Source organism: Lingula anatina, unplaced genomic scaffold (assembly GCF_051362555.1).
Source record: "Lingula anatina isolate TDL-2025a unplaced genomic scaffold, LinAna3.0 unanchor82, whole genome shotgun sequence".
NCBI classification, from domain to species: domain Eukaryota; kingdom Metazoa; phylum Brachiopoda; class Lingulata; order Lingulida; family Lingulidae; genus Lingula; species Lingula anatina.
Genome location: NW_028257603.1, coordinates 5993326 through 6010661, shown reverse-complemented (window position 1 = coordinate 6010661; position 17336 = coordinate 5993326). Strand labels below are relative to the sequence as shown.

The window sequence follows — 17336 nt, the reverse complement described above, 5'->3', positions numbered from 1 at the left end:
CAAATTACATTTTCAGAGACTAAAATTGACAGTACCTTGTATAAACTAAAACAGAAGCTAAAAAACTAAATGATTCCACTCCACTGAATATTTTTTTCACTGAAGTTTTTTTTTCATTGCATCTATGATCAGATGGTGTAAAAACAATAATAATTTTTTTTCCAATGTAAAAAGTCAAGGCTGACAATTAAACTGAGTAAAAGACCACAATAAAACAGAGATGAAAACCATAGCTATGGTCAATGGCTAATGACTACGTAGTCATAGGGACCATTCCCAACATCATTTTCAGATTACAATATTTTTTAAAGTTTACATCAAGACTGGCAGACAGAGGTATTGTAACGAATTATAAATTGTATGCTTAGTATACAATTTATAATTTGTTTTATGAGGTCTGACTTTATCAGCACCCCATCAACATTAGGAAACAAAATCAAAATTTTAAGCAGGCAACTCATAACAAAATGCACTGCTGTAAGATTACATAGCCTACAACAACCAATTTCTTCACAGAGTTTTTACAATTTCAACATTCCTAAAATAAGCTTTTTAAATACGTTAATGTATCTGATTCAGATGTTCATAAAATAAGCTTTTTAAATACGATAATGTATCTGATTCAGAAGTTCATAAAATAAGCTTTTTAAATACGATAATGTATCTGATTCAGATGTTCATCAAATAAGCTTTTTAAATACGATAATGTATCTGATTCAGAAGTTCATAAAATAAGCTTTTTAAATACCATAATGTATCTGATTCAGAAGTTCATAAAATAAGCTTTTTAAATACCATAATGTATCTGATTCAGAAGTTCATAAAATAAGCTTTTTAAATACAATAATGTATCTGATTCAGAAGTAGTACACTATAAATATGCTTAGCATACAACTAACTTTGTTTTATGAAGTCTGACTTTATCAACATTAGGAAACAAAATCAAGATTTTAAGCAGGCAATTCATAACAAAATGCACTGCTGTAAGATTACATAGCCTACAACAACCAATTTCTTCACAGAGTTTTTACAATTTCAACAATCCTAAAATAAGCTTTTTAAATACAATTATGTATCTGATTCAGAAGTAGTACACTATAAATATGCTTTGCTGAGTTTTTACAATTTCAACATTCCTAAAATAAACTTTTGTAATGTGATTATGTATCTGATTCAGAAGTACATAAAGACATGCTGTGACATGAAAAGTTAACAGGAAAAGAGATAGCAGCTGGACTACAGGGTCTACTTTACCAAGACATCTGGTGATAATGCACCGTTTTAAACAGGATACATCTCTGTAGCAAATAACATAATCACAAGTATACTGTCAAGATTACAAGCATTCTGTGAAAAATATATATATCTAAAAACAAGTAAAGATTCTAATCTATATATCATTATAACCAACTTTTTAGGTGACTTAACCAGTTACCACCCTCTACCAGGACCGCAGCTTAGTATTATATGTACGTTTTCTCTGATGAGTACAGTATAGAATAACCGTCAGTTTAACCAGAGAAATATCTGTGACTTTCTAGTTAAAAATCAATCTGTGGCCATGGTAGAGTGTAATCTGACTTTAAGGCATCCAAGGTACGCTGCTAAGACAGTGATATCTGATGAAATCCCATACAATGAGTTGCCCTCTACATTCCATTCATGGTACGTGTTTATCACCACGCCAACAAGTAAGCAGCTTTCCCATGTGGTTTCTCATCAAGTTTTTGTTCAAGAACTTGGTTCTTAAGCCTTGTCAGTAAACTGGTATGCAACCATTAATAGGCCATAATGAAACATGGTAATGACCCTGTCTTTTCTATTTGGGGGGGGGGGGGGGGGGGGGGGGGGGGGGGGATTGTGAATGTTGTCAATGCTGCAGTTTTCCAGTCATAATTTAATTCAATTAGAACATTTCTGTTGAACAATGTTGAAAAGCAGGCTACCCTACAGTTCACTTCTATATAGAAATATATATTTTTTCTTATGATTCTAAAATTATGTATTGGAAAGATTGATGATTTTGGCCCATTGAAAAGATGAGAGTCATTACCAAAGACTTGAAACATCTATGGCTAGTTACAGAACTAGGTAATGTAGAGCTGACAATAAAATCTTTCAAAATGTTACTTAAAGAGCCTAGCAAAACGGTTTTCTCTATAATGCATCTTAAAAATATTATCATTGAAGATTTTCTAAGATAAATCAATCTTTAGATGCCTGCACTTTCATTTACTTAGAACTCATTTCTACATTCTCATTACTGAATGTATAAAAAAGACCCGTTTGCTGGGGCTATTTAATATCTTAGAATTACATTTTGTAGGATTTATAGGCTCTAACATCTGCATTACCTAGTTTCATAACGAGGCACATATATTCAATGTCTGTGTGTATAGAAGAATTACTTTACAGTAATTTACAATGTTTCATCTTCAGTACTGTTGTTTTCACTGTTTTCCACCGAGTGCCGGCAGTTTTGTGATGAGGGGTCAATCTGAAAAACAAACAAAGTGTGTTTAAGAAATTGACAAAAACAAATAAATGACAGTAGCAAGAGATTTTTTCTCATAAATACTTTGTTGCTGACACTTCAGTACAATAATATCGTGGCCAAGTCTTTTTGCGAACTCCAATTATACAGTATGCAGAACAATGATGGTTTGGTAAATCTGAATAATTTATTTTTAAATAAATTTGATAATCATTGTATTCAAAATATTTTTCAAATATGGCATGCAAACAATAACCTGAATAACTAGAGGATCAGAGAGGCGATACCGCCTCCGGATATTGTACCACCAGCTGGAGTAAGCGCATTCTTATGGAACCCCCCCCCCCAAAAAAAAAATATAATAAGGGACACCGCCACCAGTCTTGTGCTTGACAAGCTCTATAAAATGCAATCAACAAGAATTCTCAAAATATGCAAAAAAAAATATAACTAAAAATGGTACAATCAAAGTTCAGTTCATCATAAAAAGTAGGTCAATTTTAAGGTAAATTGCCAGTATATGACTTTTTTTTAAAATTCAATAGTAACTATAGGCATATTTTTGCCAGTTTTGGAGATAAAAGGAACCAAAATTTGCAAAGTTCAGTTTGGTGTAAAGTAGGTCAAAGGTCAATTTCAAGGTCACAGTAAGATTACCAGTATAAGACTTCCTATTTAAGTTCAAAAATAACTAGGGACCTATCTCTGCCAGTTTTGGAGATAAAAGAGAACCTAAATTTGCAAAGTTTGATTCATGATGAAAAGTAGGTCAAAGGTCAATTTCAAGGTCACAGTTAAATTGCCAGTACATGACTTCCTATTCAACTTCAATAGTAACTATGGACCTATCTCTGCCAGTTTTGGAGATAAAAGGGAACCAAAATTTGCAAAGTTCAATTCATGATGAAAAGTAGGTCAAATGTCAATTTCAAGGTCACATTTAGTTTGCCAGTATATGACTTCCTATTCAACTTTAATAGTAACTATGGACCTATCTTTGCCAGTTTTGGAGATATAAGGGACTAAATGTTATAATTTTGGAGTTACAATAATGTGCCATAAATTTCCTACAGAAAAAATTAATTAAAATAAAGAAAAGGTCATTTTGGTTGAAATTCTTGAAATGGGAGGTGCTCAGAAGTTCCAGATGTCCAAATCACATGAAATAATGTCATTTTTGACCAGAAGTTGTCTGCCTCGCCAAGCCTTATGTTTTATTTTCCCGGGGTTCAAAATTTATTATCCATTACTATACTGCACATTTTGCTTTCACCACCACAATGTACTTTTTGATACAGCATAACTCGAAAACCATATGGAATACAAAAAAACGGAGACCACCTCCAGTGTTGGGCTTTACATGCTCTACAAAATGCAAAAAAAAAAAAACTAGAGGATCAGAGAGGCGGTAACCGCCTCCGGATATTGTACCACCAGCTGGAGTAAGCGCATTCGTATGGACCCCCCACCCCTCCAAAAAAGGACACCATCACCAGTCTTGTGCTTGACAAAATCTATCAGATGCAATCAATAAGAGTTCTCAAAATATGCAAAAAAATATAACTAAAAATGGTATAATCAAGCAGATTTTCGAATTGACTTGCATTTTCCTACCCTTGATCACTCCTGTATTCTCTAGACAAAAGGCCTATTGGTTTTCCTTGAAAAGTGTTGTCAATGGTGCATATATGCTGACAAAAGAGAAAACCTAGGGGCAACAAGGGGCACATCTCTGCTAGTTTTAAAGATATGAGAGGCAAGAAAATATGCAAAGCTCAGTTCATGGTGAAAAAGTAGGTCAAAGGTCAATTTCAATATCATAGTATATGAATTTCTATTCAAGTTCAATAGCAACCATGGGTATTACTTTGCCAATTTTGCAGATTTAAAGGCCTGAAAACATGCAAAAAGCAGTTCATCATAAAAAGTAGGTCAAAGGTCAATTTCAAGGTCACAGATTGCTAGTGTATTACTTCCTATTCAAGTTCAATAGTAACTATGGACCTATTTCTGTCAGTTTTGGAGATAAAGGAGAAAGAAAATTTGCAAAGTTCAGTTCATAGTAAAAAGATGGTCAAAGGTCAATTTTAAGGTCACAGTAAATTGCCAGTATATGACTTACTACTTAAGTTCAATAGTAACTATGGACCTATATCTGCCAGTTTTGATGATAAAACGGAAAGAAAATTTGCAAAGTTCAATTCATGATGAAAAGTAGGTCAAAGGTCAATTTCAAGGTCACACTTAGATTGCCAGTATATGACTTCCTATTCAAGTTCAATAGTAACTATGGACCTATCTCTGCCAGTTTTGGAGATAAAAGGGAATGAAAATTTGCAAAGTTCAGTTCATGGTGAAAAGTAGGTCAAAGGTCAATTTAAAGGTCACAGTAAATTGCCTCTAATGACTTTCTATTCAAATTCAATAGTAACTATGGGCGTATCTTTGCCAGTTTTGGAGATAAAAGGGAACAAAAATTTGCAAAGTTCAGTTCATGGTAAAAAGTAGGTCAAATGCCAATTTAAGGTCACAGTAAATTGCCAGTATATGACTTCCTATTCAAGTTCAATAGTAACTATGAAACTATCTCTGCCAGTTTTGGAGATAAAAGGGAACGAAAATTTGCAAAGTTCAATTCATGATGAAAAGTAGGTCAAATGTCAATTTTATGGTCACTGTTAAATTGCCAGTATGTGACATCCTATTCAACTTTAATAGTAACTATTGACCTATCTCTGCCAGTTTTGGAGATATAATGTTACAATTCTGAGTTACAATAATGTGCCACCACAATGTACTTTTTAATACAGCATAACACCAAAACCTATGCAATGTTGGGCTTTACATGCTCTACAAAATGCAAAAAAGAACGGGTCGCTAGCATTCACAGTTCCCGAATTAGAGACAGTTTTCAGTTTCGGTATCTTATGGCCGCTTCTCCCGTGAAAATGCACCGATTGACCCCAAATTCACGGAGATGAAAGAAGACCCAAAGGGTAACACTTTCCAATAATATTATTGATTAAGTCTGTGTAGTGTCTGAATAACAGCGCAAATAATATTTTTTTTGTAAAAAATTTCATTTTTTTGAAAATTTTGGCCCGTTTGACCTTGAAATAAAGGTCAAAGGTCAAATCCAAGGGCATATTTGAAATCTACACATATGATTTTTGGAAAGCCGTCTGTAGAAATTTTTCCCATAATTCCTTCCGTAGGGTAGATAATTGGCATTGAATTTTCAAAAATTTTGACAAGGGTGCATTTCAACGAGCATCACGCCCAGGTTAATGCACTGACTGAGACAAAAAAACCTGGGGGTTCAAGTTGAGGTTATATGTGACCTAAATCCAAGAGATGGGGACAGGGGTCCTTGCGGTCTAGGAGGAGAAGCATTAACGGTGACTTGTATCCGGCGCCAGTACGCGGAGCCGGCGGAGCTTACGGAGCCGGCGGAGCCGGACGAGACGGGTCGGGACTAAAACCATGAGTACCGCCAGTGTACACGCTGGTGGTACTAAAAAAATGGGTCTCTAGCATTAACAAATTAGAGACAGTTTTTCAGTTTTGGAATCTTATGGCCGCTACTCCCAGGAAAATGCACAGATTGACCCCCAAATTCAGAGAGATGAAAGATGACCCGAATGGTAACACCTTCCAATAATATTATTGGTTAAGTCTGTATAGTTTCTGAATATCAGCCCAAATAATTTTTTTTTTTCATAAAAAAATTCGTTTTTTTGAAAATTTTGGCCCGTTTGACCTTGAAATAAAGGAAACAAATCCAAGGGCATATTTGAAATCTCCACATATGACTCTCGGTCAGCCATCTGTAGAAATTTTTACCATAATTCCTTCCGTAGGGTAGATAATTAGCATTTAATTTTGCCATTTTTGGACAAGGGTGCATTGCAATGAGCGCCACACCTAGACCCCAGCACCAACGAAGCCCAAATTTTACGTTGAACGAGTTGAGATTATATGTGACCTATATCCAAGAGATGGGTACGTAGGCCCTTGTAGGCTAGGAGGAAAGGCAGTAACGGTGACATGGTTACTGAGCCGGCGGAACAGACCGGACGGGACTAAAACCATGAGTACCGCCAGCGCCTACGCTGGTGGTACAATAAAGGAAAAGGGTCAGTACAGAGCACAAAGAGTGAGAGAGAGAAATAGTCTGGATTTCATTTAATGGTTAATATGGCAGCAGTGCCTAAAAGAGGGTTTTCTTCAATTTTGATGTAATATAACATAATGCTTAACAGCATAATCACCATCAACTTTTAAGAATAAGTTAGAGTATCATGGATATTAAGAAAACATGACATGGAAAGGTCTTCAAGCCCATGAAAGTTCTAAGTCACATCTTGAAAATGCCAAAATGTAAACAAGAAATAACTATAATGAAATGAGTTTATTTCCATTTTCAACACTTTTTTTTACATAATACAAAATAATCAATTTGCTGTTAATTTTATATGATCAACTATTGTTGACATGGGAAACATATCAACAGATCAATTTTAAGGCCACTAATAGTAAAAAGACCAAATGCATAGAAACAATGCCCTGGGCTTATAAGTTTTAATAAAAAACTAAAACATACTTCCCCAAAGGCCAATTTAAGACAAATTAAGTGCAGTGTCTATCGGATGACGCTATAGCGCTAGTTTTTTGGGGAAAATGCCAATTTACCTGTTATCGGTTACACAATCCGATGGAACTATTGCTCATTCCCATCTAAAAATATTTTGTTTAAATTATTACATCCAACGTTAGATACTTTTTTTGATTAATATAAACACACAAAAAACTCAAAAACATGATGTTAAGTGTAGTTTACCCTACTAGTGGCCTTAAATGTCCACTCTGCTCAATTCTCAGATTCTGAACACTGTGAATGATTGAATCTGACAAACTGCAATGACATGAGTGTTTATCCATTTTTTTGACACTTTTATTACACGTCACAATAACAGGTTTACCGTCATTTTTATATTATCAATAAACAATGTTGTAATGATGCAGAAAATATCAAAAGAAAACTTTTATGTATCTGATTAGTTCAACCATGCCTAATTCAAACATGCCTAAGAACTGAATCTGAGGAAAAAACATTTATATACAAGGGGGGAAGGGGGGATTTTGAAGAATAAGAAAGGGTTAAACCAAATACTGACAGTGGGTCAGATATGTTGTATAACACCTTCATTATGTTAGCTAGCAATTAAAAGTTTGAAAAAACTAGAGGATCAGAGAGGCGATACCGCCTCCGAATATTGTACCACCAGCTGGAGCAAGCGCATTCGTATAGACCCCCACATACACAAAATAAGGGACACAGCCACCAGTCTTATGCTTGACAAGCTATAAAAATGCAATCAACAAGAATTTTCAAAATACGCAAAAAATATATATAACTTAAAATGGTACAATCAAAGTTAAGTTCATCGTAAGGTAGGTCAAAGGTCAATTTCAAGGTCGCAGTAAATTGCCAGTATATGACTTCCTATTCAAGTTCAATAGTAACTACGGACCTATCTCAGCCAGTTTTGGAGATAAAAGGAAAGCAAAATTTGCAAAGTTCAGTTCATGGTGAAAAGTAGGTCAAAGGTCAATTTTAAGGTCACATATAGATTGCCAGTATATGACTTCCTATTCAAGTCCAATAGTAACTACGGACCTATCTCAGCCAGTTTTGGAGATAAAAGGAAACCAAAATTTGCAAAGTTCAGTTCATGGTGAAAAGTAGGTCAAAGGTCAATTTCAAGGTCACAGTAAGATTGCCAGTATATGACTTCCTATTCAAGTCCAATAGAAACTACGGACCTATCTCTGCCAGTTTTGGAGATAAAAGGGAAGCAAAATTTGCAATGTTCAGTTCATGGTGAAAAGTAGGTCAAAGGTCAATTTAAAGGTCACATTTAGATTGCCAGTATATGACTTCCTATTCAAGTTCAATAGTAACTATGGACCTATCTCTGCCAGTTTTGGAGACAAAAGGGAAGCAAAATTTGCAAAGTTCAGTTCATGGTGAAAAGTAGGTCAAAGGTCAATTTTAAGGTCACATTTATATTGCCAGTATATGACTTCCTATTCAACTTCAATAGTAACTATAGACCTATCTCTGCCAGTTTTGGAGATATAAGGGACTAAATGTTATAATTTTGGAGTTACCATAATGTGCCTTAAATTTCGTACAGAAAAAATTAATCAAAATAAAGAAAATGTCATTTTGGTCAAAATTCTTGAAATAGGAGGTGCTCTGAAGTTTCAGAAGTTCAAGTTTGATGAAATAATGTCATTTTTGAACACAAGTTGTCTGCTTTGCCAAGCCTAATGTTTTATTTTTCCAGAGTTCAAAATTTATTATCCATTACCGTACTGCACATTTTGCTTTTACCACCAATATGTACTTTTTGATACAGCGTAACTCGAAAACCGTATGGAATACAAAAAAAACCGAGACCACCTCCAGTATTGGGCTTTACATGCAAAGTTCAGTTCATGGTGAAAAGTAGGTCAAAGGTCAATTTTAAGGTCACATTTATATTGCCAGTATATGACTTCCTATTCAAGTTCAATAGTAACTATGGACCTATCTCTGCCAGTTTTGGAGATAAAAGGGAAGCAAAATTTGCAAAGTTCAGTTCATGGTGAAAAGTAGGTCAAAGGTCAATTTTAAGGTCACATTTAGATTGCCAATATATGACTTCCTATTCAAGTTCAATAGTAACTATGGACCTATCTCTGCCAGTTTTGGAGATAAAACGGAAGCAAAATTTGCAAAGTTCAGTTCATGGTGAAAAGTAGGTCAAAGGTCAATTTTATGGTCACATTTAGATTGCCAGTATATGACTTCCTATTCAAGTTCAATAGTAACTACGGACCTATCTCAGCCAGTTTTGGAGATAAAAGGAAAGCAAAATTTGCAAAGTTCAGTTCATGGTGAAAAGTAGGTCAAAGGTCAATTTTAAGGTCACATTTAGATTGCCAGTATATGACTTCCTATTCAAGTTCAATAGTAACTATGGACCTATCTCTGACAGTTTTGGAGATAAAAGGAAAGAAAAATTTGCAAAGTTCAGTTCATGGTGAAAAGTAGGTCAAAGGTCAATTTTAAGGTCACATATAGATTGCCAGTATATGACTTCCTATTCAAGTTCAATAGTAACTATGGACCTATCTCTGCCAATTTTGGAGATAAAAGGGAAGAAAAATTTGCAAAGTTCAGTTCATGGTGAAAAGTAGGTCAAAGGTCAATTTTAAGGTCACATATAGATTGCCAGTATATGACTTCCTATTCAACTTCAATAGTAACTATAGACCTATCTCTGCCAGTTTTGGAGATATAAGGGACTAAATGTTATAATTTTGGAGTTACCATAATGTGCCTTAAATTTCGTACAGAAAAAATTAATCAAAATAAAGAAAATGTCATTTTGGTCAAAATTCTTGAAATAGGAGGTGCTCTGAAGTTTCAGAAGTTCAAGTTTGATGAAATAATGTCATTTTTGAACACAAGTTGTCTGCTTTGCCAAGCCTAATGTTTTATTTTTCCAGAGTTCAAAATTTATTATCCATTACCGTACTGCACATTTTGCTTTTACCACCAATATGTACTTTTTGATACAGCGTAACTCGAAAACCGTATGGAATACAAAAAAACCGAGACCACCTCCAGTATTGGGCTTTACATGCAAAGTTCAGTTCATGGTGAAAAGTAGGTCAAAGGTCAATTTTAAGGTCACATTTATATTGCCAGTATATGACTTCCTATTCAAGTTCAATAGTAACTATGGACCTATCTCTGCCAGTTTTGGAGATAAAAGGGAAGCAAAATTTGCAAAGTTCAGTTCATGGTGAAAAGTAGGTCAAAGGTCAATTTTAAGGTCACATTTAGATTGCCAGTATATGACTTCCTATTCAAGTTCAATAGTAACTATGGACCTATCTCTGCCAGTTTTGGAGATAAAACGGAAGCAAAATTTGCAAAGTTCAGTTCATGGTGAAAAGTAGGTCAAAGGTCAATTTTAAGGTCACATTTAGATTGCCAGTATATGACTTCCTATTCAAGTTCAATAGTAACTATGGACCTATCTCTGACAGTTTTGGAGATAAAAGGGAAGAAAAATTTGCAAAGTTCAGTTCATGGTGAAAAGTAGGTCAAAGGTCAATTTTAAGGTCACATATAGATTGCCAGTATATGACTTCCTATTCAAGTTCAATAGTAACTATGGACCTATCTCTGCCAGTTTTGGAGATAAAAGGGAAGCAAAATTTGCAAAGTTCAGTTCATGGTGAAAAGTAGGTCAAAGGTCAATTTTAAGGTCACATATAGATTGCCAGTATATGACTTCCTATTCAAGTTCAATAGTAACTATGGACCTATCTCTGCCAGTTTTGGAGATAAAAGGGAAGAAAAATTTGCAAAGTTCAGTTCATGGTGAAAAGTAGGTCAAAGGTCAATTTTAAGGTCACATATAGATTGCCAGTATATGACTTCCTATTCAACTTCAATAGTAACTATAGACCTATCTCTGCCAGATTTGGAGATATAAGGGACTAAATGTTATAATTTTGGAGTTACCATAATGTGCCTTAAATTTCGTACAGAAAAAATTAATCAAAATAAAGAAAATGTCATTTTGGTCAAAATTCTTGAAATAGGAGGTGCTCTGAAGTTTCAGAAGTTCAAGTTTGATGAAATAATGTCATTTTTGAACACAAGTTGTCTGCTTTGCCAAGCCTAATGTTTTATTTTTCCAGAGTTCAAAATTTATTATCCATTACCGTACTGCACATTTTGCTTTTACCACCAATATGACCGACCGGATGGCCTTGTGGTTAGAGTGTCCGCCTCCGGAGCGGGAGGATGTGGGTTCAAATCCCGTCCGGGGACATACCAGTCCTTCATAAATGGTACCTGCTGTCTCCCCGCTTAGCACTCAGCACTAAGGGGTTGAAGCAGGGGCCTGGTCAGGCAGTGCAGAAATGTTATATTAGCTATGAGCGCCTAATATGGCAGCCGAGCTGTATGCTCCCCAGGGAGGTGAGACCGTCTAAGGAGTGCACCAGTGCAAAAATGACCAGGCTTCCTTGACTTAAATATTCATATATATATATATGTAATTGTATAACTTCAACCTTCGGGTTGCCATTCTCCAATAAAGATTATTATTATTATTATTATTATGTACTTTTTGATACAGCGTAACTCGAACCGTATGGAATACAAAAAAACCGAGACCACCTCCATATTGGGCTTTACATGCAAAGTTCAGTTCATGGTGAAAAGTAGGTCAAAGGTCAATTTTAAGGTCACATATAGATTGCCAGTATATGACTTCCTATTCAACTTCAATAGTAACTATAGACCTATCTCTGCCAGTTTTGGAGATATAAGGGACTAAATGTTATAATTTTGGAGTTACCATAATGTGCCTTAAATTTCGTACAGAAAAAATTAATTAAAATAAAGAAAATGTCATTTTGGTCAAAATTCTTGAAATAGGAGGTGCTCTGAAGTTTCAGAAGTTCAAATTTGATGAAATAATGTCATTTTTGAACACAAGTTGTCTGCTTTGCCAAGCCTAATGTTTTATTTTTCCAGAGTTCAAAATTTATTATCCATTACCGTACTGCACATTTTGCTTTTACCACCAATATGTACTTTTTGATACAGCGTAACTCGAAAACCGTATGGAATACAAAAAAACCGAGACCACCTCCAGTGTTGGGCTTTATATGCTCTACAAAATGCAAAAAAGAATGGGTCTCTAGCATTAACGGTTCCCGAATTAGAGACAGTTTTCAGTTTCGGTATCTTATGGCCGCTACTCCCGTGAAAATGCACCGATTGACCCCAAATTCATGGAGATGAAAGATGACCTGAAGGGTAACACTTTCCAATAATATTATTGGTTAAGTCTGTGTGGTGTCTGAATAACAGGGCAAAAAAATTTTTTTTCGTAAAAAATTTCATTTTTTTGAAAATTTTGGCCCATTTGACCTTGAAGTAAAGGTCAAAGGTCAAATCCAAGGGTATATTTGAAATCTACACATATGACTTTTGGAAAGCCGTCTATAGAAATTTTTCCCATAACTCCTTCCGTAGGATAGATAATTAGCATTTAATTTTGCCATTTTTAGACAAGGGTGCATTGCAATGAGTGCCACACCCAGACCCCAATACCGACAAAGCCCAAATTTTACGTGGAACGAGTTGAGATTATAGGTGACCTAAATCCATGAGATGGGTATGGGGGGCCTTACCGTCTAGGAGGAGAAGCGGTAACGGTAGCCGTCTGGCGGAGCCGGCGGAACGATCCGGACGAGACCGAAACCATGTGTACCGCCAGCGCTAACGCTGGTGGTACAATAAGCAATTTATTTTCAAGTTCGACTGAAATATGTATGCAGATGGGGATACATTCTTGAAGTCAAATACCACAAGATCCTACATTTACCACAATCATTCGACAGAAAGATCAGTGTTTCGATCACCCAGACTTCTTGGGGCCAAATGCCATGCACAGTCTAATTCTGACGAACATGTGTGAGTTTTTCACCTACATGGAAAACTGATTTGTCAAAAATAAAAAAGGTCTTCCTCATCTCCTTTAAAGAAAACTTACATGACAGTAACTTACATGACATTAAAAGAGGCATGAAACGTTGATATTATTTAGCGTAATCCGTGAAGAACTCCAATCCTGTGACCCCCTCCCCCACAATGGGACCTTCTTCATTAGCATGTGGTCTGCGCTAGGTATGCTGGAGCAGACCAGATAAGACCAGTCTCTTATTTTTGTGTTTGCTAACGTCAAATTATAAATGCATCCCTTTTATGAAAATTATGTCAATTAAATGCTTATTTTACATTTGGGTTGTATCAGTGAACTTTTAAATATGCACCAGGACTTGTGCACAGCTAGTGTATAAAAATAAGAAAATCGGAACAGTTCTAACAAGATATGTCTATCAGAACAGGTGGGCTGCATATAGATTGCCTTTTATCAATATGTTTGATATGACATGATTTTCAAATCATATAACTGGTTTGAGTTCACTTAAAGGGATAATAACTCTTCCTGTCGGCCAAAAAATGAATTTTCCTGGAGTAAACAATTTACCCAAACTTATCCATGGGTAAATGAATCCATTTTTACATTCAAAGTTAGTCCCTGGTTTTTTTCTAAAAAGTTTGGTTTTTTGTTAAAATCTCTTTACCCCATAGAGCCCGTCACAGCATATGTGTGGTTCAATCATCGCTTACCCCAAAAGCCCAGAACTGCATATGTGCGTATCTTGGAAAGATCACCTTCTGTACTCTTTTGTATCATAAGTCATGAAATGATATATAGTTTAACATCTGGGTATGTTTATTGTCTCTCATTGCCACCATTTTTAAAGGCAATAGAACTATATATGAGCGAGAAAACGGCGATTTTCAAGACTTAGTTGGAGAAAGTAAAATCAAAATGGCGGCTCCTCGCTAAGGTAGGGACCTGCGAAAGGATACTGTTATTGAAATGATTGAAAACTACGATACTGATCAGGTGTTTTCGAGTGACAGTGATACAGACAGTGGCGATGATATTCCTTTATTAATGATATAAGTTTTATAGATGTTTTTGTCATAGATGGTGTTAAAATTTGACTTCTATTCAGCTCCGGCCAGGATGTTCAGTTGAGCTGAAAAGCTGGCTCAAGTATACCTGATAGCAAATCGAGCATAACTTGGAAATTAATTGAGGTAACTTGCTGAAATTTGCTGGATTGAAAGTTACTATAATTGACATCATCTCTGTGAATTTTCAGGCAAATGTAGGGAGAAACAAAAAAATTAATGTGCATAAGATAAATCAACTTTGTTTTATTTCACCCATTACCAAATAAAAATGTAGTTTTTAACTGGCCATAACTCTTGATACTGCATGTTGAATTTAAATGTAATTCTATTTTCATTTAGCTTGAAATATTGGATTTTTAAAAATGTATACTTTGTATGGGTAATAAAGTCAAACAAATAAATTATGGCCAATTTACTGAGGTGACCCTGCTTTTCAAGGCTAGCTCACAAAATTAATTGTGCACAGCAGAACTTTATGGGTCAGCATTAACCGGATCCTATGGGGTTAAGAGATTTTAACAGAGTATAGCTATCAATGGAGATCACTTGGTCTAAAGACAAGCTCAGATATCAGAATAATAGCTATCACTGCCATTTTTGTGGTAAAACAGAATATATTATATTTCTATGAGTTATTCACAGTGTTTTTATTGTGAAATATACATCTCATACGAAGAGTGATTATCCCTTTAAGCTATCCGTTTCAAATATAAGTGAACGGGCATTGTTTACCACACCTGTCTTAGGGAAAAAAAAAGTCCCTCTTCACAAGTGTAATGTAAAGTGAAGAGCGTCATGAAAATGATTGTAGGTGGGGTAAATAAATAGATGGAAATTATCATTTTTATTAAAGATGGAAACTGTCATCTATTTTAATCTCAAGTAATGTTAGCAAATATTGTTCACAGCAAAATAAGATTTAAAAAGGAGGCTAAAACGTGCTTGAAACATGTATTTAGCAAATTGCAGATTATATTGCAAGGCACTTCGAATTAACGTGAGACACGGCACCTAAAAATAGGGTCTCTGGGAGTCAAAAATCAATTTTCAGATTCTTTCATTTTCATCTTCCTAAGTGTGCATATTTTCGGAATAAACAAGTCTAACAACCAAATTGAAAGCGTAAGAGCCTTATTTTTGCTCATTTTTATGAACAAGGTTGAAAAAAATTCAAAAATATGATCAGGTTATCTCGTAATTAGCGCAAATTGACGCTCCTCAAACTCTGGTATCGATGCAGGAATCGTGTTGTATTTGGTATGGCATGAGACGTCAATCACTCGTTGTGCCAGCCCATATGCCCATATATGGCTGCTATAAATAGAATTCGCGCGAAAAGTGGTCAATTCCAGTGAACTTTTGGCTCAGTCGGGCTTGCCGATGCCTGACGGAAAAATATGCATGTCAATTTCGAATCTGATTGGATTAGCGTAGCCACGTGACCGCTTCGGGCAGTTCCGTTCCTAGCAACGCCTCGAGGTCGATTGCGTCATTTCTATTGTGCGAGGCACTTAGAGAACAATAAAGGTGAATAAAGGTGAATATTTCACGCTTTTTAACAATGCCTAAGGTTAAAAAAGTTACGCTGAGGCGGAATAAACAACTAGCTGCAGCTAGAGAGTTACGTAATGCACAAAACGAAAGTAAAACGGGGACAGTTGAGGGAACATCGCGACGGAAGATAACTCGCTGTCGTAGTAGCACTAGTAGTAGTAATTTTGACTCCTGTGTTAACAATACTGCCAATACTAATTCTCAATCAAATATTTGCAGGTCGATTATTGATATTGCTCAACTTAATGACCTTCTGCCTGATTTGTTGTGTCCTCAGTGCTCTACTGACACCCTGAGTGTAAACATAAGTGGGCAGAGCTATGGGTTCAGTAATCCTTTGCAAATAAAATGTCACACCTGTCAATTCAAGAAGGAGGTATTTTCTTCTAACAGAATAGGAGGGTCTACAAGTCATAATGTTGGGTTTGAGATCAATGACCTTATGGTACTCTTTGTACATGAGTTAGGTGCAGGTTATGCAGCCCTGGAAAATTTTTCTCAGTGTCTTGGGGTATCTAATATGCATCTCAAAACATACCAAAAAACAAACAAAATAGTTTCTCAGTCACACATAGCTGAGGGCAGCAGAGTGTTGGAAGAAGCAAGGGAGATGGTAAGATCTGCTTACATTGAGCTTAATCCTGATCATGATCCTCACAACCCACTGGATATAATGGTAAGTTTTGATGGCACTTGGCATAAGAGGGGGTTTACATCTAATTATGGGGTGGGAACATGCATTGATGTCCTCACAGGATATGTAATCGATTATGAAGTGCTCTCAAAGTACTGTCATGCATGTGCCATTAGTGAAAATAAATTGAAAACAAAGGTAATAACCCAACAGCAGTTTGATGAATGGATGGAAGAGCATGTAGAAGATGACCAGTGCTCGAAGAATTTTGGAGACTCTTCTAAGGCCATGGAGAAAGAGGCAGCTCTTCGAATATGGAACAGGTCTTTGCAGTTTGGTTTGAGATATACTGAAATGCTGTCAGATGGAGATTCTGTGGCCTATTCAGCAGTTTGCCATGCCAACCCCTATGGAGACGTGACCACATCAAAACTGGAGTGTGTGAATCATGCACCTAAGAGAATGGGCACTGCTCTGCGGGAAATGTCTAAAGAAGCGCGTCTAGGAGGCAGAGCACCAGGAGCTCTCACAATAGTTAAATGCCAGAAACTACAAAATTACTATAGGGGTGCTATTTTAAGTAATCTCAGTGATTTCCCTGCCATGAAGAATGCCATATGGGCCACTTTGTTCCACTCCATGTCTACTGATGATGGCCCACATCACAGCAGGTGCCCCATGGGTGAGGACTCATGGTGTTTTTATAACCGAGCAATAGCCAAAGGGGAGGAACCCCCACCACATGAAGGGAAAAACTCCACCTACTTGTCTTACAAATCAGCCCAAGCCCTTGTGCCTATCTATAAAAGAATGACTGATGAGAATTTGCTAAAAAAAATGGCCCATGGAAAAACAAGTAATGCTAATGAATCCCTAAATAATCTCATCTGGGTTCATTGCCCCAAAACCGTGTTTGTTGGCAAAAACAGAGTGGAGTCTGCAGTTGCCCAAGCTGTAGGTAAGTTAAGGTAGATCGGTCGTTACGTAATTTGACGATTTGCGCAATTTCAGCGCATCGTCAA

At 36.0% G+C, this 17336-nt stretch overlaps 1 protein-coding gene across 6 annotated transcripts in view; it reads right to left on the bottom strand.

Annotated features, from left to right (window-relative positions):
* Positions 1–1849: 1849 nt before the first annotated feature.
* The window catches only part of LOC147759293 (uncharacterized), a 30760-nt gene continuing 15273 nt past the window's right edge, over positions 1850–17336 (bottom strand). For 4 of the 6 annotated variants that reach the window (XM_086998361.1, XM_086998362.1, XM_086998363.1 and 1 more), the window contains exon 9: positions 1850–2497. In XM_086998361.1, coding sequence (XP_086854487.1) covers positions 2420–2497 — 78 coding nt within the window. In that variant the 3' untranslated portion in view covers positions 1850–2419. The remainder of the gene's footprint in view (positions 2498–17336) is intronic. The other 2 variants (XR_015331589.1, XR_015331587.1) reach the window with 1 other exon arrangement.